Below are 25,897 nucleotides of genomic sequence, written 5' to 3' on the forward strand. Positions count from 1 at the left end.
GGTAGATCGACGGGCCATTTCCTTTTCAGGCGTCTAGTGGGCAACATTTTGATGGTTGGATTTGCGTGGATTTGCAGTTAGTTGTTGTAGGCTAAGCTTCTTGATATTATTTGTTCATAAACTGTTCTGATATTTAAATCCTTATGTAGGCAGAAGTTGGTGATAAACACGGTGCATTTGTCAATAAATGAAAGATTTTGTTTTGACATCTCTGGATGATGTGATGTTGGATTTACTGGCACATCCCCAAAGTTCTATGCCAAATGGGGATGTCCAGATGGGGATGATAGCCGTTTTGTAGATGAGGATTTTGATCTCAAGTGATAAATTACTTTTTCTGCCTAACAGCCAATACAGATCTTTTATTCTCAGTTGAATTTGTTTTTCCTTGTTGAGTATATGCTCTCTCCAGTTTAATTTAGTGTCGAAGTGCATACTTAAATATTTTACACTGCTACAATTCGGAATGATTGGTTATTGAGGAGGAAGGAGGACTATTGTTTAAAGAAAAAATAATATGTTGAGATTTGTCGGTGCTGATCGAGATCTTCCATTTGTGGAGCCATGATTCTAGTGATGTATGATATTTTGGATTTTATCAGTGGCAATTGCAATATCCATGTTGTTCGAGATTATTGCTACGTCATCGGCGTATGTGCAAATCATCAAATCTCATCAGTAGGTAAATCTCTTGTGTAAAGAATATGAAGCAGTGGACTTAGGACGCTGCCCTGTGGAACACCACACTCTATGTGGCGTGTGCTTGAATAGTCACCTTTAATTCTACGCGAAATTTTCTATTACACAAAAAGGAGTATAGAATGTTAAAGTATTTGGGAAAAATAGCTTGTATTTTAGAAAGAGCCCTGTGTGTGATACTTTGTGAAAGCTTGACTTACGTCAAGAAATACTGCTACTACATGTTTTTTGTGATTTAAAGAATCCAGAATATAGGTAACGGTTCTATTATATTGTTGGTTGTGTGAGTGGTCCTTCTGAATCCGAATTGGTGATTTGGGATCCATTTTTTCACTGGATGATCTTCGCCTAGTCTGAGTAAAATTAGCCTTTCAAGAATCTTGGATAAAACTGGATCTTTATTTTTCTTAGGAATCATTGTTATTTCTCCAGTTTTCCAAGCTGTAGGCCAATAGTTGAATTCAAGAATTGCATTGTAAATATTGGTTAAAAATATTATAGAGTTTTTTGGCAATTCTTTAGCATTTTGGAGTGATATTGTCGATGCCAGGGTAAGACTTGTTTTTAACTTCCCGAAGGAGAAGTTTATGTTTTCATCAAAAAATCCGAATTGCTAATTTTATGTTTTCTCGACGTTTCAAGCCATTCTGAATCGAATGAGACCAAATTTGGAAAAATTATGTGTGTGTGTGTATGTGTGTGTGTGCGTGTATGTGAACAGATTTTTTGCCGTAAATCGACGTTTTCTCAAAAACGGCTGGACCGATTTAAGAAATTTAAAAGCCACTCTATGTATCTTGACGAGGACTATTGTTTGTCAATTTTGTGCGAGGATCGGCCAAGCCGTTTCTTTATAAATCGCAGAAAAGTGAAAAATTTTTCGTCTACGTTTTAGCCCGCAATTCTGAATCAATTCTGAAAAGTCAAAAACCGTTCGAAAGATATTGGTTGGAAATCGTGCTGATTAGTTTTTGGTAGAGATCGGCCGGGCCGTTTCCTTGTAATAAAGTTTTTAAAAAAAAAAATTCGACGATTCTTATGATTATTTTTTTGACGGTAGATACCATAGTCTTCTAGATCATACTAAAATATTACGGCCCTACGACAACTGGTTTAGCTTTATAAAATCGTCAAAGTTTGCAAAAATTAGTGTGGTCCTTTTGGCATTTGTCAAAATTAGAACTTTCATCGACGTTTGCTCAAAAATGCCTGAACCGATTTCAGATATTTAAAAAGCATTTGATATATCACGATGGAGATTATCGTTTGTCAGTTTTGTGCGACGATCGGCCGAGCCGTTTCTTTGTAATTTGGAAAAAAGTGTTAAACTTTTCGTCTACATTTAAGTTCATCCTACCGAACCGATTTTAAAAAATCAAAAACTGTTCGAAAGATATTTGTTGGGAATGATACTGATTAGTTTTAGGTAAAAATCTACCGAGCCGTTTTCTTGTAATTAACTGTTGAAAAAAAAATTTAGGCCGATTTTTATGGAACTTTTTTTGGCGATATACATCATGATCTTATAGAACTTACTGAATTATTACGGCCTTACGACAAGTAGTTTAATTTTAAAAAATCATCAAATTTTGAGAAAATGAGTAGTTTTTATGACGTTTGTTAAAATTAAAATTAGACGATTTACTTGGTATAACGATAGTGTACTTGGTCTTAATGAACATACTACATTATTAAATTCCTACAAAAACTGGTTCAATTATAAAAATTATTTATTTTTGAAAATTTGCTTTTTAATATACTCCGGGTTAACGTGTTTGTTCGTTTTCAATTATGTGTAATAAATACACTCGGAATACTTTTAATTACTCATAAATTAATTTATATTTTATTAATTAAGTCAATTATTTACACATATCGGGAAGTTCATGTAACTTGCCTCAAGGCTAAATACCAAACCAACTAGTTTAATTTTTTGATTGTACAAGCAACATCATTTGGAGAAAAATGTTTTATTCGAGGTGAGTCGATATTTAATTGCCACGAAGTATTGCAGACTGGACCTTGGGACAGATTTGTATCGGTGAAAATATTTTGCAAGTGATCTGCAAAAGCCCTCAGCTTTCTCCGAATTTCTTTTCGTTCATGTATATCTATTCACAGATCGAATCTTCAGTGAAGGGTTCGTTAGTGTTGGTTTCCCATTTCCCTTTGATTTTGATTGGCCTCCAAATGGAGTTATCAAACCTGTTGAATTGCAGTAGATATGTCTTGAAAGCGTCGTTTTTCCAAACCTTTACTTTATTCTGTAATGTCCTAGTGAGTTGGTTTAACTTAGTTTTATCTTGAGGCAAGTGTGATAGTTGCCATATCCTTCTTGCTATTCTCTTATGTGAAATTAGTTTTTTAATTTCGGAAGGAATAATAGGTGTGGTATTTTTCGTGCGACAGGTTGGAGTAACTAACTTTGAGGATTCTTTTAAAACTGTTGTGAATTTGTTTATCTTGTAGTCAATGTCGGCTGAACTTTTCGGTCGGGAATGTGGAAAATTTTTTGAATCCAGTAAAGCCCTGAATTGATCCCAATTTGTAAATTTGTTGTGGAGGATAGCAGAAGGTTCATTTGCAGGAATTGTGCTAAATGTTAACACAATTGCAGAATGATCTGACGAAAGATCATGGCTGTTCTCTATGTCAAAATTATTTGAGGAGATACTTTTGATTATGAAAAAATCCATAAGATCTGGTACTTTGTCTGGATCAGAGGGCCAATAGGTAGGACTGCCTGTTGAAATATGGAGAAGATTGTTATTTGATATTACCATGTGAAGTTCTTTTCCTTTCGAAGTTGTTAGCCTGGAGCTCCAAGCTGTGTGTTTACAATTATAGTCACCTCCTAATATAAATTTGGATCCCAGTTGTTCGAAACAAGACGAATAGTCATTAGCTGAAATTTTGAACTTTGGAGGGCAATATATCGCAGAAATGATTATTTCAAATAATCTTGTTTCTAATAGGATTTGTGTTGCTTGCATGGATTCTTGTTGAACATTCTGAAGTGCAAAATGTTTTAAGCTACTTTTGATTAATAATGCTGATCGACTACGGACGCTACCACTTGGATGGTTTAAATTATAAGTGATATAATTTTGAATTTTAAAATATGTTTTTTCGGTAAAGTGGGTTTTCGAAATGAGGAGAATATCGATATGAATTAGTTTCAGGAAACATTCCACTTCATATTTGTGAGGAATTAAAGCATTTGCGTTCCATTGAGCAATTTTAATTAAGTTTGCCATTATTCAAGTTATTAATTAGAGTGGTTACCATGTTGATAACAAGGCTATTTTGTTGCATAAGTTGACTGAAAAGAGTCTTGAATTCTGAGAGAAAAGACGATAAAGTGGTAGAATCGGAGTCCGTGATTGGATTCGAGGAAGTACGTTGCTGATTTCTTGTGGCGTTTGCATAGGATACTGAGGGTTAGTTGGATTAGGACTTGTGTTGAATTTTTGTGAATTGATTTTAGTTGTGATTGAAGGTGTGGGACATGGCGCGTTATTGTTTCTTTATACAGATTTCTATTTCTTGGCTCGATATTTTCTTTGTAGAATCTACATCCTCTGTAATTAGCAGTATGCGCACCGTCACAGTAATAACAGTGGGCTGGCGAATTAGGGTCTTTAGTACAATCTTTTGTTCTGTGATTTTCACCACATTTTAAACATATAAAAGGTCTGTTACAGTTACCCTTAGTAAACGTTGTATATATTTTTATTATTTTTACTGGGCTCTAGGTCTACAAAAAGCATGTTCAAGGGCTCTTTGGTTAATGTATGCCTTATGTTGAGAATATTTCTCACGACATGGCCCTGTTTAAGCAGTTCTGATTTTATCAGATCCATATCTGTAGAAAAATGAACATTCCTGAGTACTACCCCGTATGCCTTTTCTTCTTTTAGTTGATAAGTGTGATAAACTACGTTAGTTTGTTTTAAATACTTTGAGAGTTCACGAAAATTATCAACGGTTTTACATATGATTTTAAATGTATTGTTGGCGAGGCTTCGCAGATAGTATTGATTTGGATAGAACTATTTTGTTAAATGTGTTTAACATGTCAGCGGGATCTTCAACTCCGTAAATAAATATTGGTGGAGGTTTATTAACGGTTGATACAGCAGGGGTTTTGTCTTCTACGTTTATTGAAGATAATGCAGAAAATCTATCTAAGTTTTTTGTTTTTTTGGCGTGAATACTTGCCAAGGGTTAGGATTAGAATCAGCAGCTGGTTGTTCCGAAGAATGTGTATCGTCTTCCATATTATTAAGATTTTCCGATGCTGGCTCCGAGTTTTCCGAGTTTTCTTCTGATGAATGAATAAATCGGTTAACGTCAAATTTATTGAGATCTTTGTTGTTATCAGTAGAATTTAAAGAATTCACATGAGGTGAACGTGATGAAATAGCTATACTTTTGTGTTTTTTTATTGAATATTTTTCTGAAATCACTTTGTCTTGAAGAGTAATTTTCACTTAATTGGTGAGTAATTATTGCATTATTTTGTATAGGTTGTGAAATCAAATCTGATCCGCTTGCTAAAGGTATTTCTTTACTTGGATCTGCAGAAATATCCATATCATTCAAAACATTAAACGATTGAACAATAGTTATGACCGGTTCTTTGTCCCCTCCGATGGGGACCATGTTGCGTAACTCCTAACTACACTCACTGATAAGAGTCTTTTATTTGAACACTCACAGGTAAAAAGGTAAACTGAACTGCACTGAAATAATGTTTTTATTTACAATAGAACACAAGAGCACCGTACGGCTGTCGGCGTTGGAATGCAATGTTCTTAAATAAATTCAAAAAGATGTTCCAACAATTGATGAATCAGAATAACATGATGATCCCAAAAAGCGGTAAAGACCCATATAATGTATCATTCTACCGACCTATTAGTCTCCTACCAGTGGCATCAAAAGTCTTTGAAAAACTTTTGCTTAAACATAAACAAAACAATACTAACGTAATTCCAGACCATCAGTTTGGCTTGCAAAGATAACACTCGACGATCCAACAATGTCATAGAATTGTGAACGTCATCCACAACACTCTAGAAATAAAACAATTCTGTTCATCAGTTTTTCTTGATGTAACTCAAGCTTTTGGTAAAGTATGGCACAAAGGATTAGTGTATAAGATAAAAGCATCACTTCCAATTGAATATCATAATTAATTTATCGTATCTTCAAAATAGATGGATGGTTTTATGATCAAAGTAAATATAAAAACTTCATCAGCTTGCTTGGTTGAGACAGGAGTCCCACAAGGTAATGTACTGAGTCCATGCGTTTACCTAGTCTATACAACGATTTTCCTACAAATGAAAATTCAATAACTACCACATTTGCTGATGATATTGCTATTCTATCTCTAGATCCTGATCCAGTTGTAGCATTGAGAAAGCTTAAAAGTCATCTGAGAGTCATTGAAGAATGGACTGGTACATAAAAATCAACGATAATAAATCAAGTCAAGTGTATTTCACACACAACAAATCTCCCTGCCCAGCAGTTTAATTTGTTGATAAGGCAATTCCAATTAACCTGGAAGCAAATTAAACTAGAAGCAACACACACATTCAAAAATAGAGCTAATGTACTGGCTCATAGGTAGCAAATCTAAGTTATCAATTGAAAGCAAGCTAAATATATAAAACAATAATAAGGCCGATATGGACCTACGGTAAATTAATTTGAAGACAGATCAAATTTGATAAAGGCCAGACCCAGCTCATAATATACAGGGTGGCTGATATGTATTGCAACCAATTTCAGACCGCTATCATTTCTAAACCGCTCATCAGACAGATGACAGATCTGTGATGATCCAGTGATTGTTCACTTAGGTGTGTATAAGCGAAGTTAAGCGTGATAGTGCGATTGCTTCATATTTGCCTCGAAAACCTTAAGTGGCTATCTTTAGAGCCCTCCAGCATTTAAATGCGAACAAATATTTTACTACTCGTACCATATCTCGTAACCGTGATACACTCAGTGCAGCATCACGTTCAAAAAGTAAACGAAACAAAACACTAACAATACCAGAAATGATCCAAAAAGTATAGGCAAAAATCGATCAAAATTCGTGACGCAGTGATAATAAAATGGCTCGTGATCTGAACATATTGTAAAAACGGATGCAACACATATTGAAAAATGAGCTTGGACTAAAGCCATTGAAGATCCAAAAAGTGCAAGGGCTTATCGATGCACAAAAAAAAGTTAGACGGGAAGGAGCTAAGGGGTTGCTTCGCTTGCACGAAAGTGGCTAGTTACCGAATTTGATTTTCTCAGATGGGAAGTCATTCCAAATCAAGCAGTTTGTGAACAAACAAAATGATGAGGTTTACTTGCCAAAAAGGTCAGCTAAAAATTTCCACCTTCGATAGGTCACCAGAACTCAAGCGCCGCCGACGGTAATGGTGTGAACAAATGTAACGGCCGATGGTGACATTCCGCTCTTATTCATCGACCGTGGGATCAAAATAATTGCCGAAATCATCGGAAAAATATTTTAAAGGCAGTATTGAAGTCCTGGGTAGACAAAAATTTCGGCCGCAGGCCATGGACAATCCAACAGAACTCAGCACCATCAAACTCAGCAAGCGTCAACAGAAAATGGCTTTAAAAAGAGGTTTTTCGCTTTATTTCCATCGCACAATAGCCACCAAAATCTCTGGATCTAAATTAGTTGTACTTTTGTGCCTTAGACATTTTGGAGAGTGAGGTTCGCACTAAAAAATACCAAAGTGTCGATCATCCCAAGAAGGCGCTTCGCCGAGAATGGGCCCAAATACCCCAGAGCCACTTTCGTGCAGCATTTTATGGTTTTTCTGCCGTTTGAAGGCCATATTTCGTGCCAAAGGTGGCCAATTAGAACAAATCTCAACTGATTCTAAAATTTGATGTCATTTCCGACATTTTTGCTTTTGAACATTGAAATTTAAATTGAAAATGGCAAAGTTAAAGCGCTTTACTTTTTTGCATTACATATCAGCGACCCTGTATACACCAGCTAAATTTGTTGACTACTCATTGGAGCGGATACTATTATAAGTTTTTAAACTTCAGCCGATTTATTTATGTGTGCGTGTATGACTATGTGTGCATATGAATGTCTGTGTGAGTGAGTAGAAACATAAGCATAATAGCTCATGAAATGTTTGCATATTCTGATTGCTGTTAAATAAAGTATATAAAAAAAAATCTGAAACCCAGACATACCCAGACACCAAGTTTTTCCATTATTGGACCTGGAATAGTCAATGCCTCTTGATCTTTACGTATCATGCCCAGCCACGCTTTGGACCCGGGCAAGCTGTACATTCCGAGAATTGTTCTAAATAATAAGGAAATTAATATTATGTAAATTCCTATATAAAAATAGTATATAATCTAAAAAATATACAACCGAATATTAGTAATTACCAGGAAGCGGCTCGGTCGATTGTCACTCAAAACATTAAAGTAAATGGCATTTAAATCGGCAAAACCGTTTTTAGAAAAAAACCTCGACAATGTTTTATTTTTACATATATAATATTTCCAATTTCATTTTCAAATAATTCAAAACGACTTGAAACATCGACAAAATTTAAAATTAGCTAATCGTATTTCTAATCAAAAACTCAATTTCTTCTTCTAAAAGTTATAGATAATTATAAAGTAATATTCAAATAATTTACCCTTTTATATAAAATTCTTCTTCATCATTAGTTTTGACCATTATTTTTGATTTTGTGGGCTTAGTTTCTTCTATTTTTATATTACGAGCGCCTTCAGGAAGATCAATCAGTTTTGACGCCCCTAGAAAGTGTTTTTTACATTTAATATTTTAAAAACACGGATATGCAATTGAATGTGTTATTGAAATATTGTTACAAAAATTAGAAATAACTAAATACAATATTTATTTCTCATGCATGCCTAATTTTATTTAATTTGCGTTATAAAAAAAGTTTAAATTTTGTAAAATTAAGGTAACACAATTTCTCATCGTCAAACATTTTAATTTATAAAATTTAAAATAATGATTATATTTAATTAATAACATATTATTATGGTTTTAGCTATGTTATATTATAATACGAAAGTAACTCAATTTTAGCTCAACTTTATTTTATAAATTAAATCAATGTTGTTAGCATATTATTAGATACTACCGTCGGCCTCTTCGAAATCCTTGGTTCCTTGTACAAGTAAGCATTTAGAAGAATCCCCATGGCATATTCCACAAGAATCTTCAACAGCCGTTGATTCCAAATCCAAATCACATGGAATTTCCTAAAATAGTTTACTAATTTAATTAGTTTTACAGATTAATTAGCTTTTGCTCAAATTATAGGCACGGTCTCTAAATGGTATATTTTTTATTAATTGCTAAATAAAGGCGCAAAGAATTGTTTTTAGATGAAATTCTTTAGATGAACTTTGAATACATGAAAAATAATTTGAATACAAAAATTTGGATAAAATATTTTTTATAACGACAACATGATCACAACGTTCATTATTTTTTCAGTTGTGATATTCGCAGGGAAATTTAAGTATTAATTGGTAAAATGTTTTGATGACCTTTTGTAACAAATATCATAATTATATATGATTGATACCATTATATGATTGATATTTTTCTATTAATAAATTTATATAAATTTATATATTTATATAATTATAGAGGTTTTTATTAGGATATTAAAATATTTTTTTCGCCCCGATTGGACATGTATTTAATGTTGCCAAAGCTACTGTTCCGCAAGCCGATCTTACCGCCATATTGTGCGGTGGCTTCATTTTTGACAGATGATATAAAATTGATCTATCATAAAATTTCGATTTGAGTTATTGTTATAGACTAATTTGAAATTTTATATATTTTATTATGTTCCCAATTATTTAATCGTTTATAATGTGTAACAATTCTAAAGATTGCTAAATTGTTTAAATAGTTATCATAATTAATGTAAAAAAATCACACCTGGGATTTGATGAAACAAAACCTTGGGGTTAGTTGTACCATACAATAATCATATACATATACAAGTGAAAAAATTGGTGAAAATTGTAGTTTGCAAGATGTGGGACAATGCAAATTGTGTTATAAGAAACACATCATCTTTTGTTTGTATTAAAATAATGTGTATTAATTAAGTTAAGGTCGAGATTTCCACAATATGGACACACTATATATTATGTACTTCACATCGTCAGACCTATTCTAGAAAATAATTCCACAGTTTGGACACCTTATACAAAGTATCAAGCAACAAACTTAATAGAGTGAAAAAAAAAGAAAAATACCTAAAATACTTTGCGCAATCAGATAGAATTGGTGTACATAAAAACGGATTTTTTTTATAGAAATACGGGGCCAATAACCTAATCAAATGGCAGCAAATTACTGATCTTATCTTTTTTCATAAGACAGTAAATGGCTTATTTGTTTGTCTCATCAATAGAGTAGCAATGTTAGTCAACAAACAGTGCTCAAAACTAAACTTTTTTAATTCCTCAAATGATACATTTATGAATATTGTTAACAGGAATAATACATATTAAAATTTGTTAGCATTACTAGTGTGTTTGAGTCTTCATATGGGTGCATGTGCGGTTATTTTTTATTTTGTAAAGCGAAGGAAATGCGATTACGTATTCAACAGACGCAGGTTGTCTGGATATGTCGGACACAACAATGTCAATACTGACTTAAACTCCGCTTCCTTCAGGCCGTTAGGCATTACTTCGCGGGGTGAGGATCCAGAAATTGCTTTTTAGTTTTATTCCCAAGATGTCATACATCTTTCAGTCGCTCTTTTCGTCTCAACGTGGCGTAGTGCTATAAGAACTCCTGTAACTTACGTACTACTGGCGCTCTAGGCTGCTTCTGATGATAGCCTTGCTTCCATTAGCGTTTCTAGTCGAATTCTCTGCATTATTATTATTTCCAATTTAATTCGCTGTAGACTAAAGCGCAGATACTCAAAGAAAACATGCTCTGTATCTTCATTAACTCCTCTGCAAGCCGGGCGCTTGGGAGAATCATCGTGCTTAATGCGATGAAAATAACCCTGAAAACAGCCGTGTCCAGACAGCCTCTCCGTTAGATAGTAGTTGACCTCTCTATGCCTCCGGTTCAGCCAAACGTCAATCTTTGGTATAAGATGGTGCGTCCATCTACCTATTTCTGCCGCATCCCACTGTAGTTGCCAACGTCATACGCTGTTTCGACGTCCTTCAGTTATGAAATTTTTGGAGCTTAGTGTCAATGAGCAGCGCAGATAAAAGATTTGTCTTTCCTCAGCTGGGACCCCAAGAAGAAAGTCCCAGCAATGACACACACCGCTTCGTCACATATTGTGTGGAAGTTGCATATTACTCGTAAGGCACTCAGACGGTATATAATAGGTATTCCATAAGTGAGCACTGTGGCAACCACTGATGAGTATAAGTCCTCTGCTCTGCTTTGGTCCACCGATAACAGACATCAATCGTGCAAGATAGGATCTCACTACTGATGTTTTGTCACTTACTTGTTGTACATGTTTTTTAACTTCCCGAAGGAGAAGTTTATGTTTTCATAAAAAAATCCGAATCCCTGATTTTATGTTTTCTCGACGTTTCGAGCCATTCTAAATCGAATGGGACCAAATTTGAAAAAAGTATGTGTGTGTGTATATGTGTGCGTGTGTGAACCGATTTTTTGCCGCAAATCGACGTTTTCTCAAAAACGGTTTGACCGATTTCAAAAATTTAAAAAGTGTTTGATGTATCTCGATGAGGATTATCGTTTCTCCGTTTTGTGCGACGATCGGCCGAGCCGTTTCTTTGTAATTAGGAAAAATGTGTTAAACCTTTTGTCCATTTTGAATTGATTTTGAAAATTCAAAAACCGTTCGAAAGATATTGGTTGGGAATCGTGCTGATTAGTTTTTGGTAGAGATTAGCTGGGCCGTTTTCTTGTAATAAGGTGTTAAGAATTTTTTTCATCGATTTTTATTATTATTTTCTTGACGGTAATTACGATAGTCTTCTAGATTAAACTAAAATACTACGGCCCTACGACAACTCGTTTAGCTTTAAAAATTCGTCAAAGTTTGCAAAAATTAGTATGTTCTTTTTGGCCTTTGTGAAAATTAGAACTTTCATCGACGTTTGCTCAAAAACTCCTGAACCTATTTCAGAAATTTAAAAACCATTTGATGTATCTCGATGAGGATTATCGTTTCTCAGCTTTGTGCGACGATCGGCCGAGCCGTTTCTTTGTAATTAGGAAAAATGTGTTAAACCTTTTGTCCATTTTGAATTGATTTTGAAAATTCAAAAACCGTTCGAAAGATATTGGTTGGGAATCGTGCTGATTAGTTTTTGGTAGAGATTAGCTGGGCCGTTTTCTTGTAATAAGGTGTTAAAAAATTTTTTTCATCGATTTTTATTATTATTTTCTTGACGGTAATTACGATAGTCTTCTAGATTAAACTAAAATACTACGGCCCTACGACAACTCGTTTAGCTTTAAAAATTCGTCAAAGTTTGCAAAAATTAGTATGTTCTTTTTGGCCTTTGTGAAAATTAGAATTTTCATCGACGTTTGCTCAAAAACGCCTGAACCGATTTCAGAAATTTAAAAACCATTTGATGTATCTCGATGAGGATTATCGTTTCTCAGCTTTGTGCGACGATCGGCCAAGCCGTTTCTTTGTAATTAGGAAAAAAGTGTTAAACTTTTCGTCCACATTTAAGCACATACTACCGATTCGATTTTAAAAAATCAAAAACTGTTCGAAAGATATTAGTTGGGAATGATGCTGATTAGTTTTAGGTGAAAATCTACCGAGCCGTCTTCTTGTAATTAACTGTTGAAAAAAAATTAAGCCGATTTGCATGGAACTTTTTTTGGCGATATATATCATAGTCTTATAAAACTTGCTGGAATATTACGACCTTACGACAGGTAGTTTAATTTGAAAAAATCATCAAAGTTTGAGAAAATGAGTAGTTCTTTTGACATTTGCTAAAATTAAATTTAGACAATTTACTTGGTATAACGATAAAGTACTTGGTATTAATGAACGTACTAAATAATTACAGTCCTACAAGAAAACTGGCTCAATTATAAAAATTATTGATTTTTGAAAATTTGCTTTTAAAAAATACTCCGATCGGGTTGACGTGTTTGATTTTCAATAATGTGTAATAAATCCATTCGGAATACTTTTAATCACTCATATATTAAATTATTTTTCATTGATTAAGTTGTTATGTAACTTGCCTCAAGGCAAAATACTAATACCAACTAGTTTTAAATTTAGTCGGGCATCTAGCATAAGGTTGTGATATGATTTCTTGTTCTTGTTCTTTCAACTTTATAGTCTCTATGATTTTTTTGCGGGTGATCAGTACTGCTTCCTACTTCTTTTTAAAGACTGCTAGTTAAAGATTAACAGTATCTACACAGCGATTTATTATCTTGAAGGTCACGTTGAACATATGGCGTATTTTGTTTAGATCTTAGGTATGTTCTGCGACGATCAAAATCCCGTCGTAAATAAAATTCCACCAAGTAGTAGTGGCCCAAAAACTAAGCCTTAAAGTACACCTGCGATAATATTAAATTCTTTCGAGCCGTTTTTTGTATCGTATATAAGGACCCTATTCGTAAAGTAGCTTGCCACTGCCCTACACAAGTAACCTGGTACATTCCGTTCCTGAAGAGCAGTCTCAGTTTGCGCAGTTGAAAGCGTTCCTGACATCTAATGTGGCCACCAGGCAATACTCTTTCGTACCGCCCTTCTATCTTATTCACGCGATTGCTTTCTTGGCCATATCGATTTCTGGCCTTTCTGGAATACATACTAGTTGTTTGCTAGATGTGTTTCAACAATTGCTTCCATTCATTAATGAATTATTCGTTCGAATATCTTACTATCCTATCCAACATGCAGAGTGGACGGTAGGATAACGATTCATCTAGTGACTTATTTCTCTTGGGGAGCAGTGCCAGTCGTTGTTGTTTCCACTTTCTGAGAAAAGTTCCTTCTTTCGGATCGGCGTAGCACTAGTATTGAGCAGGACAACGTCTAGTGTACTAAAAGTTTCAGTAGTGTTTTTCCTTGTGCGTTGGTATGCTTGGTTCCTCAATATACTGTCCAGGAGTTAAAATCTCTGGCTATCGCCACTGAATGATGTTGCTTCCCATCCTCGGTTTGTCAATCAAGAAAGTTAGTGAATCCCACGATGGGAAGGCTAGGTGGTGCGTAGCAGCTGTAAAAGGGGATGCCACCTATTGTTGCAGATACAAAGCCGACACTGTCATTGGTAACTGTACTCTGAATGGAAAGCCACAGGACCAAATAACGGCTATAGATGTTGTATCCGTTTTCCATAGATGACCAGTGATTTTGTGCCCTTGTTGTCAACGTGAATGCAAAGGTTTGAACGGTTAACTTTACTTCTGCACTAAAATTCGTGAACTTATAAGAAGTTCTTATATGGCAGTTTGCCCAGGAAATCCAAAATATGCCGACTCCGTCGAGCAATTTCTGCGCCATAGCCGATGGTAACGTTACTGTAGCAACTGTGGTGCCTCTGTAGGCTATACGCATCATGATTGCTGGGGTCTCATAGGCTTTTCCAGCTATTTTTCATGTCAGGTCTTGTTGATCTTATCTACCATCGACCAGGCCTGCTTGTCAGAGACGTCCCTGCTTTATTTGACGAAGAATCTTGGCATACTTTGCCTTTTCGGCTGGTCGAATTAAAAGTACGCCGGGTTTGAGAAATTTTGCGCTGGTTCCTCCTGGGCTCCAGGCGGCGCTCCTTTGGCTGCTACTTTACTATCTGCTCTTTGGCTAGCCCTTTTGTTTGTTTTTTTGATTGGACCTTTGCAATCAGTCGCCTTTTTCTTCTTGGTGTTCTGCTCTGCCACAATCTTCGGGGGACTTGGTTTTAAGTCCTTTTATCACCTGACCGTATATCGGGTGTGGAGAATTACGATTCTTTCTTTTGCCAGTGCCCATGTCGGCTTCCGCTCCGGTGTCCCTTGATTTTTCTATCACCACGACTGTTTGGCTTTGTCTCCATGTGAATATTGGATTTTGTTTTAATCATCTTGTGAAGGTTGCTGAGGAGTGTTTCGAGACGTTTCAAAGCCTCAATCTTCTGATTCTCCACGCGTGTGCGGGTCTGTGCACGTGTATATGTATACATGCCCGTATGTGTGTTTGTATGTGTTTGTATAAATAACATAGGATTACATTATTATGCTACATGTCTATATAATTAACTGTATTGTAAGTAACTGTAATAAATGTAGTTCACGATGGTTTATAATAAAAATTTATCATATAGGAGACTTAAATATTTTATTTGTAATAACTATAGTTTGCGTTGATTTATGGAGGCCTAGAAAGAAGTTTATTTTCTTAAAAATAAATAAAAAATAATTATCTAAAGCTTTATTAACGGCAAACCAAAAATTAATACTATGATAACACAAAATAGTTTTTTTGTTCCTCAAATTGGGTTTTTGTGTTTCTAAACATTCAAGTCAACTTAAAATTAATCACTTTATGGAGAGCTTAATAACTTAATTTATGTATATAAATGATCATACTCATACCGTGCACATGCCTCCGATGCAAATATCTCGTATTCCATGATGACATGTAGTACCATCTATCACCTTTGGTTTCAAAGATGCGACAACTTTTTCGTTATTGACGCAGAATAGAATACATGGATTTTCTGAAGCAAAATGCATTATGTAGTTTGTAGAATATATGCATTTGTTATATATGATTTATATTTATACGTATGAAACCTCAATTCAAACAAAATGTTACAATTAACAAGCGTTGCGTGGTATTTTGTTAAGGCAAATCGCTTGGAATTTCCATGCCGTAACATTCAAGAAACACAATTAATAAGTAATTAATAAAAATTGTATTTAATGGACCTATATATTTCGTATTTTATGGACCTAATATGATAGGGCAGCGATCGTACAAACAACAGATGCACGCTTACACAAATTGTAAATTTACATGTTCAAGCAAATGAAGAATAATATTATATTATCAGATTAAAGGAATTAGTAGACTTCATCTAATCACGCATTTGAAAACGTGGTGCTTGGTATTGTGCTCTAAAGCAAGTTGCTGAAACCTTAGTTAAGCATTCGAGAAATAAAAATAATCAATCTTATATAAACTAGTGGGGTGCATGGCATCGTGCCTTAAGGCAAATTGCTAGAACTTTCGGTACCGTAATTAAAAATCTTGGTACGAAACCCAAAAAAAATTACACAAAATGCGTACACATTATAAAAATCTTTATAAAATATCTGATAATTTGATGTGCATAAGCCCAATAAACATTTTTGACCGCCAAATGATATTTTTTTAACTTATTTTTATTGAGAGTCCATAACCGTTGGACCTGCCTTCCAAAAACTTTAATCAGCTCTTCATCTGGTCAATACAAGTAAAATGATTTTTGAATTATTAAAATCGGACGCCCCGTTCTCTTAAAAACTGAGTTACCGTTTTTGGCACGTTTTGCCCAGTATCGTCGGAACGGCTAGACCTGCCTCGACCAAAATCTAATAGTACGTCTCCTTATCAATACAAAACGAATATTTTATACATTATCCAAATCGGTTATTCCATACTGTCGAAAATGTCGAGAATATTTGTTTGAACCATAAAAATAAACTTCAAAATTGAATCTCTTGGTACGGTACCCAATAAAATTTACACTAAATGTAAATGTACATTATAAAAATCTTTATAAAATATCTGATAATTTGATGTGCATATGTCTAATGATCATTTTTGCCCCGTAAATTCGGAACGGCTAGACATGTCTTCGCCAAAAATTAATCAGCACGTCTCCTTATCAATACGAATCGAATGCTTTTTGAATTATTAAAATCGGTTGAACCGTGTTCCCGAAATCGTCGATGAAAATTTGTATCCGCACACACACATAAACCCATACATAAATTTTTTCTAAGGTATGCCAAAATGTTGAGAAACCTTTCAAACGTAAAGATATATAAAAATTTTCATTTTCGCTTTTTTTGCGATTACTACAACTTGCCCTACAAGAAGTTAATAAATTATTATTCAATGGTCAAAAAAAAAACAGTTATACAATGCTAGTTTTTATCATTCCGAAATGTTATTATAATCGCAAAAAGTTATGATTATGCCAAGTACTTTCGCACGAATATCTCAAAAGGAGAACCCGCGCGTTGCTCGTCTCGGATTTTGATGAAACTTGGCACAATGGTAGATTTGATGCCCAAACTGACTCCGGTAAAATATTAGAGGCCTATGAAAAGCGGTTTAATTATAAAAATTAATTAAAGTTTGCATTGTAGCAGCGCGCGGCATGCATAGCTTGCGATGTTTTTCCTTATCAACAGCAGATTGGCCGAGTGGCTATCGTCGTGGAATTCTAATTTTTGCTCCGGGGTTCAATTCCCGATTCAGATCTATTTTTTTAATTTTTTTTTATTTGATATTTTTAATTTCACGTGTAAATAATATCAAAATTTATTTGATTTTTTAATTAATTTTATATTTTTCGCTAAATATTCTATAATAAAGTCCTTCGTAATACCGGTAAATTTTTATTTTGATATTACTTATGAAACTTACGATCATATAAATGTTAAGTGATTCCTGAAACATTATAATTTTGTATTAATATCAGCAATAATACGGAAAAAGAGATATTATATCTCTTCTTTAATTCTCTTTAAAAGAGATATTATATCTCTTCTTCCGTATTATTGCTGATATTAATACAAAATTATAATGTTTCAGGAATCACTTAACATTTATATGATCGTAAGTTTCATAAGTAATATCAAAATAAAAATTTACCGGTATTGCGGATGACTTTATTATAGAATATTTAGCGAAAAATATAAAATTAATTGAAAAATCAAATAAATTTTGATATTATTTACACATGAAATTATAAATATCAAATAAAAAAAATATATCTGAATCGGGAATTGAACCCCGGAGCAAAAATTAGAATTCCACGACGATAGCCACTCGGCCAATCTGCTGTTGATAAGGAAAAACATCGCAAGCTATGCATGCCGCGCGCTGCTACAATGCAAACTTTAATTAATTTTTATAATTAAACCGCTTTTCATAGGCCTCTAATATTTTACCGGAGTCAGTTTGGGCATCAAATCTACCATTGTGCCAAGTTTCATCAAAATCCGAGACGAGCAACGCGCGGGTTCTCCTTTTCAGTTTTTCAAGAAGTGGAAATAATCAATGTGTGCATAGAGCAGCTCATATAGTAATGAAAGTGCAATCAACGCAGACCGAAGAAACTATTCAGCCAGGTGTAACCCAGGCACCAAGACCTAAGGACCAGAAGCTAAACATAAAAAGGCTGCTATCCTCACTCCGCCAATAAATCAGGCACGGCAAAAATCTGGATTATAAATTCGAAGAAAACCAATGTCATTGACAACAGAAGTGGAGAGGGCTTCGTCTGGATCAAGACTCCCACGACCATTTTGTGAGCATCGATTTTTCAGATAATGAAGGAATCGGAGATTTTCGACAGAAAATGGCGAATATAGAGGGCGCTATCGGCAAGTTCGACGGAGAAGCCATAGTAGCTGGTAAATTCAACGCGAAATGTGCTGAATGGGGCGCCGAATATTCAGACATCAGAAGAAATGACGTAGGAACGTCAGGAATCTATTCTCGACATTACGTTGGCCACTGCACGGACAGTAAATATGATAGAAAACCGGACGGTAACTGAAGAATATAGTGGTAGTGATTAACAACATGTGACATTCAGCATTGAACCTGGTCCGACTCGACCATGCAACATTCACACGTGTAGTTGGAATGCTAAGAGGCACAAACTATAAACGCTATTATTACCACATGTAAAGTCTCTATGCCACAACTAAAGAATCGGAGTCTACACAGTTCAGCATATTGGCGGTCATCACAGAAGAACTGCCACAAAATAATGCCACGTTCTACGTCGCCGCGCCTCAAGAGCCGCAAAAACTTTCTCGATCAAGGTATATATGCAAACGAGTACAAACAGGCCAAGAAAACTATGAATAAAGCCATATAATCGGCTGAAGCCGAATGTGCAAGGATATTTTCAACGATTTTGACAAAGATCAGTAGAGAAAGGACTATGAAGCGCCCAAATTTCCAGCTATGATCAATAGCATTGCAGCGGGACATGCTACGTGGAAAATAGTTAAACAGGAACTGCAAGAGGGGGAGAAAACCGTCAAGATAAAAAACACCATGTCCCGGTGGCATCCCAGACTCAGTGATTAAAACCGTAGCAATAGAATTTCCATATATCCTGCTTACAACTCTTACAATGCTTGTCTAGCATCCAGAACGTCTCCTATGATCTAGAAGCGGCAGGGATTGGTCATATTAGATAAAGGCAAGCGAACCCCTATAACACCAACGCCGTTTAAACCACTGCGCATGTTAGACATCGCCGGTGGTTTTGCTATTAACCAATATGGTTTTCGAAAATGTCGATCGAAAATCGGTGCGATTCGGAAGATGACGGAGACAGCAAAAGAGGCATGGTATGTGGTAAGGTGTGTCTCTTCCAAAATCTAGGAATGTTAGACTACTACCTTGCCGAGAGAAAGTGGAAACGACGAAAGGTCAATAAGAGCACGATGTTACAGCTAGTGTACCTCAAGGCTCAATTTTGCTGGGCAATTTATGGAACGCTATTTACGACGAGATTTTGGAGATCCTGTTGCCAAAGCAGGTGGAACCCACGGGCTTTGCTGACAACGTCGCAGATACGATCATAGTGAACAGCAACAAAGAAGCTGAAATACTCGTTCAGAGACCGTCAATTCCAAAATCAAAATCTGTGGATTAACTTAACCAAGACAGATTCAGCTATTTTAAAGATACGGTGTAAAAGTTGCCAAAAATGGTAATGATTTAAGATTTCAATCGTTCAAAAAAAGTTACTTGTATTGACAGAATGAAAAACATACATCTCAAAATATTATTGGCTTACGAAAAGCGATTGAATAATAAAAAATCATGAATATTTGTATTGAGGTTGCATATTTATTAGTTTTCAATAGTGAACGGAAAGTTTGTTGTCAAAATAAACAGTTGCAGATTTTATTGCCACAATGCAAATAGTTGCAAAATAGCAATTTTTATGAATTAAGTCGGTTATTTACGAATATGGGAAAGTGAGTGTATTCTAATCGGTAAATTAATAAAAAGAATTGCTAAAATATAATCTATTAAATACCATCATGCATATGAAATCCTTTCCACGTATGGGTTTTGCCATCTTCTGGATAAATCCAGTTGTTGAATTCTGCACATTGAAGATCCCGAAATGAAGGTTGGCCAAATTCGCATGGCTGATCAAAAAATATCAAAATAATTAAAATGTTTAGATATTATGAATATATATATATATATATATATATATATATATATATTAGATAATAGAGTATAGGATTTGTAAATATTTTGTAGAGCTTCGAACAAAAAATTAAAAAGTAATAAAAAGCAACAGTTTTTCTAAAGAAACATTTCTTTATTTATTGACTGAAACAAATTGCGACATGCCATACGTTGAAGAGTTATATTATTATTTTGCCAAAATCCTGGTACATTCTAGTATCAGGTTCATCCTTATACTCCTTCAACAAACTTTTACGACATAGTATATTCTGTTTCTTGCAATGCCTGTTTTTTTCCAATACATTGGACAAACCTTACAATAGGTACACAAAAGAATGAGGCAACATGAACTAAGTGTGATTTACCATAAACAAAAAAATTTCAAAAGTATCTTGGTACAGCACCCTGTGGAAAATGCTCACTCGTTAAACTTCACTCCTAAAATTTTTGATCTTTAAGAGGTTATTTGCGGGAAGTTATCTTATACTTATGAACGCCTCCAATAGTGTTAACATTAGATCAGATCACAACCTGTTACATGATTCTTATTTGATTTTTTTACACTTTTTGACAAATAATTAATAAAAAAATTTTCTTGTTAGTTTTATACGTCAGTCTACTCAAAAAAATTTTACTTCTCTGTTCCTGTACTTTACAATATAGACATCCATTTAAGATCAATAATTAACTTCATGAAGAAGAAGTTTATGTTTTCATCAAAAAATCCGATTCGCTAATTTTATGTTTTTTTGACGTTTCAAGACATTCTGAATCGAATAAGACTAAATTTGGAAAAAGTATGTGTGTGTGTGTGTCAGCAAATTTTTTTCCGTAAATCGACGTTTTCTCAAAAACGGCTGGACCGATTTCAAAAATTTAAACGCCATTCAGTGTATCTCGTTTTTTTATAAATCGCAGAAAAGTGAAAAATTTTTCATCTACGTTTTAGCCCGCAATTCTGAATCGATTTTGAAATTTCAAAAATCGTTTGAAAGATATTGCTGATTAGTTTTTGGTAGAGATTGGCCGGGCTATTTTCTTGTAATAAAGTTTGAAAAAAAAATCGACGATTTTGATGATTATTTTTTTGATGGAAGAAACCGTAGTCTTCTAGATTATACTAAAATATTACGGCCCTACGTCAACTCGTTTAACTTTAAAAATTCGTCAAAGTTTGCAAAAATTAGTATGGTTTTTTGGCATTTGTCAAAATTAGAACTTTCATCAACGATTGCTCAAAACGCCTGAACCGATTTCAGAAATTCAAAAACCATTTGATGTATCTCGATAAGGATTATCGTTTCTCAGTTCTGTGCTACGATCGGTCGAACCGTTTCTTTGTAATTTGGAAAAAAGTGTTGAACTTTTCGTCCACATTTAAGCTCATACTACCGAATCGATTTAAAAAACCCAAAACTGTTCGAAAGATATTAGTTGGGAATGATACTGATTAGTTTTAGGTGAAAATCTACCGAGCCGTTTACTTGTAATTAACTGTTGAAATAAAAATTAAGCCGATTTTCATGGAACTTTTTTTGATGATATATATCATGGTCTTATTGAATTTACTGAAATATTACGGCCTTACGACAAGTAGTTTAATTATAAAAATTCATTAAAGTTGAAGAAAATGAGTAGCTGTTTTGACATTTGTTAAAATTAAAATTTGACGATTTACTTGGTATAACGATAGAGTACTTGGTCTTAATGAACATACTAAACAATTAGAGTCCTACAAAAAACTGGCTCAATTATAAAAATTATTGATTTTTGAAAATTTGCTTTTAAAAAATATTCCGACCGAGTTGACTTGTTCGATTTTCAACAATGTGTAATAAATCCACTTTGAATACTTTTAACTACTCATAAATTAATTTATCTATCATGGATTAAGTCAATTATTTACACAAATCGGGAAGTTCGTGTAACTTGCCTCAAGGCAAAATACCAATACCAACTAGTTTAAGTTTTTACATTCTGTTATATAAAAACAAATCGCACACACATACACACAGATTTTAAGTCAAGTGTTTCTCCTTGAAATTTATCCATTAAATAATCAGTTGGTTACCAAATGATCATTCCTTAACATAGATGAAATAATACTTTTGATTTGTATAACAAACTCAAAACAGACACAACTTAAAAATTTGAATTTCAAAATTTGTTTCTTCGCCTGAAAAGAAATTTTTAAAATCACATTTTTTGATAAAATTGTTTCTAATTAATTATATAGGTACAATAAAACCTCTTTATTTGCGGGGTATACGTTCCATAAAAAAGCCGCGAGTAAAGAATCCGCCAATACAGGATGGCATTTTATATAGGATTAGAGGTTTATATTAATATAAAAGTTTTATATTAATGTTAAATGTGATACTAAATTTATTACGAACTAATTTTAATATGGAATATATTATACTTAAGATATTGCATATTACATAAAAAAAAAATTTTTAATTATAGTTTTAGTACATTTTGATTAATTATGTTGAAGCTAAGACAATGGTTTAAATAACTTTGTAATATTGTCTTGCTCGGCAGTTTTCAACTGCTTTCTCAATTCAAACTTATATTAACAGTCACATCAGCAATTCGCCTCTTAAAAGAAAGACTTTCCATATACGGATCAATGTTCATATAGAAATCGCACAAATTGTTTTTAATCCTCCACTAAGATTTTTCGAATTAAATGTCACGTATATATTGCTTGTATAATTGAAAAAAATTGCACTACTTCAATGAACTGGGAATGAAAATTTCATGTCGATTTGAGTCAAATTTTACTAAAAATATATTTTATTCATGGACTGTAACTAATAAATAAGGTTGCTTTTATTCTATCGGTTTACATTCTCAAAAATACCGATAGCGCGAATACGGCCGAGGCGGCTTATATTAAAATTTTCTATATTAGTTCAAAGTGACAGCATTAACAGAAGAATTTTGAGTTCGGCTCACATTGGAATCCGAAATCCGAATATCGAAATTTTTGGCCGCGAATATAAAAATTGGGTAAAAACATTTTAATTTTCTAACATTTCTAATATTTTGTTATTTAATTCTCTCATTTATTTTCATTATTTTCATTTTGATTATATTGCTATATTTCTGTAATTTTATCTCTTCCACTATTTTATAAAAAAAAAATCCACCATTTTCTACTTTGTTTAAATATATTGTTTGTTTAAATCTTATCAAGATCATGTTTCTTGACAGATGTCTTAAAGATAGGACGTACGTAGTTCCGAAACGTATAGAGTAAATAAATAAAGAAATGGTTTTTTAAAAAACTTTTTTGTTTTTTATTATTTTTGGATTCTTTGTTCGAAGCTCTACAAAATATTTACAAATCCACCATCTAATATATATATATATATATACGAGTATATATATATATATATATATATTAGAGTGGGCCAATTTTTTGCATATTGAGGCACCTCGCTAATTTAACTTTTTACATCATTTGAAACAATATTGTAAAAAAAAGCATAACCCGCAAATGAATTTAAAGTCAGCGAAAAATTTCAACATTTTTTAATTTAAAGTAAAAATTGAAAAATCTCATGAAAAATATATTATGACATATATCGAGTTATACATCATTTTATTCGTAATTTTATTCTGCATCTTTCGTACGAACAAAGTTTTTTTGTATCTTTACGGTTTAGACAGTATAAGGCAATCTGTGTAGTTGTTAACTTGTCAAAATGCAAAGTGCGGATAGGTTAGAGCAACACTCCTCACGATTCGATATTTCTCTAAAGAAAACATATAAACTATTATACATCATTAGAAAGGTCTCAAAATTCTTAGTTCTTTTTCCATACATCACAACTTCGAATTTTGCACGGTGTGGCCTACAGGCGAGTTGCCGTTATGAAAATCGGAAAATCTAGAGAAAATTATATGAACACACCTAACCATTTATATACCATTTTATTCGTAATTTATTCTGCATCTTTCGTACGAACAAAGTTTTTTCGTATCTTTTACGGTTTTTATGTTATAGAGCAATATGTGTAGATGTTAACATGTCAAAATGCAAAGTGCGGCTAGGTTGGAGCAATACTCTTCACGATTCGATATTTCTCTAAAGAAAACATATAAACTATTATACATCATTAGAAAGGTCTCAAAATTCTTAGTTCTTTTCCCATATATCACAACTTCGAATTCCCAACGGTGTGGCCTACAGGCGAGTTGCCGTCGTGAAAATTCGGAAAAATCGGAAAATCTCGAGAAAATTATATGAACACACCTAACCATTTATATACCATTTTATTCGTAATTTTATTCTACATCTTTCGTACGAACAAAGTTTTTTCGTATCTTTTACGGTTTTTATGTTATAGAGCAATATGTGTAGATGTTAACATGTCAAAATGCAAAGTGCGGCTAGGTTGGAGCAATACTCTTCACGATTCGATATTTCTCTAAAGAAAACATATAAACTATTATACATCATTAGAAAGGTCTCAAAATTCTTAGTTCTTTTCCCATATATCACAACTTCGAATTCCCAACGGTGTGGCCTACAGGCGAGTTGCCGTCGTGAAAATTCGGAAAAATCGGAAAATCTCGAGAAAATTATATGAACACACCTAACCATTTATATACCATTTTATTCGTAATTTATTCTGCATCTTTCGTACGAACAAAGTTTTTTCGTATCTTTTACGGTTTTTTATGTTATAGAGCAATATGTGTAGATGTTAGATGTTAACATGCAAATGCAAAGTGCGGCTAGGTTGGAGCAATACTCTTCACGATTCGATATTTCTCTAAGAAAACATATAAACTATTATACATCATTAGAAAGGTCTCAAAATTCTTAGTTCTGTTCCCATATATCACAACTTCGAATTTGCAACGGTGTGGCCTACAGGCGAGTTGCCGTCGTGAAAATTCGGAAAAATCGGAAAATCTAGAGAAAATATATGAACACCACCTAACCATTTATATACCATTTTATTCGTAATTTTAATCTGCATCTTTCGTACGAAAACAAAGTTTTTTCGTATCTTTTACGGTTTTTATGTTATAGAGCAATATGTGTAGATGTTAACATGTCAAAATGCAAAGTGCGGCTAGGTTGAGCAATTACTCTTCACGATTCGATATTTCTCTAAAGAAAAAATATAAACTATTATACATCATTAGAAAGGTCTCAAAATTCTTAGTTCTTTTCCCATATATCACAACTTCGAATTCCAACGGTGTGGCCTACAGGCGAGTTCCGTCGTGAAAATTCGGAAAAATCGGAAAATCTAGAGAAAATATATGAACACAACCTAACCATTTATATACCATTTTATTCATCAATTTATTCTGCATCTTCGTACGAACAAAGTTTTTTTTGTATCTTTTACGGTTTAGACAGTATAAGGCAATCTGTGTAGATGTTAACTTGTCAAATGCAAAGTGCGGCTAGGTGGAGCAATACTCTTCACGATTCGATATTCTCTAAAGAAAACATATAAACTATTATACATCATTAGAAAGGTCTCAAAATTCTTAGTTCTTTTCCCATATATCACAACTTCGAATTCCCAACGGTGTGGCTACAGGCGAGTTGCCGTCGTGAAAATTCGGAAAAATCGGAAAATAGAGAAAATTATATGAACACAACCTAACAATTATATACCATTTTATTCGTAATTTTATTCTGCACTTTTCGTACGAACAAAGTTTTTTCGTTT

General features: G+C 33.7%; 1 protein-coding gene across 1 annotated transcript in view; it reads right to left on the minus strand.

Annotated features, from left to right (window-relative positions):
• Nucleotides 1–7,878: 7,878 nt before the first annotated feature.
• Nucleotides 7,879–25,897, minus strand: part of LOC113383694 (A disintegrin and metalloproteinase with thrombospondin motifs 7-like) — a 54,580-nt gene continuing 36,561 nt past the window's right edge. Inside the window, exons 12-15 of the mRNA XM_026621944.1 lie at nt 8,889–9,009; nt 8,412–8,532; nt 7,951–8,065; nt 7,879–7,905 (exon numbers count right to left, since the gene is read on the minus strand). Of these exons, the coding sequence (XP_026477729.1) occupies nt 7,879–7,905; nt 7,951–8,065; nt 8,412–8,532; nt 8,889–9,009 (384 nt within the window). The remainder of the gene's footprint in view (nt 7,906–7,950; nt 8,066–8,411; nt 8,533–8,888; nt 9,010–25,897) is intronic.

This window comes from Ctenocephalides felis, unplaced genomic scaffold (genome assembly GCF_003426905.1).
Source record: "Ctenocephalides felis isolate EL2017-DRISC unplaced genomic scaffold, ASM342690v1 CF-g0.4_SCAFFOLD_03570, whole genome shotgun sequence".
NCBI lineage: Eukaryota > Metazoa > Arthropoda > Insecta > Siphonaptera > Pulicidae > Ctenocephalides > Ctenocephalides felis.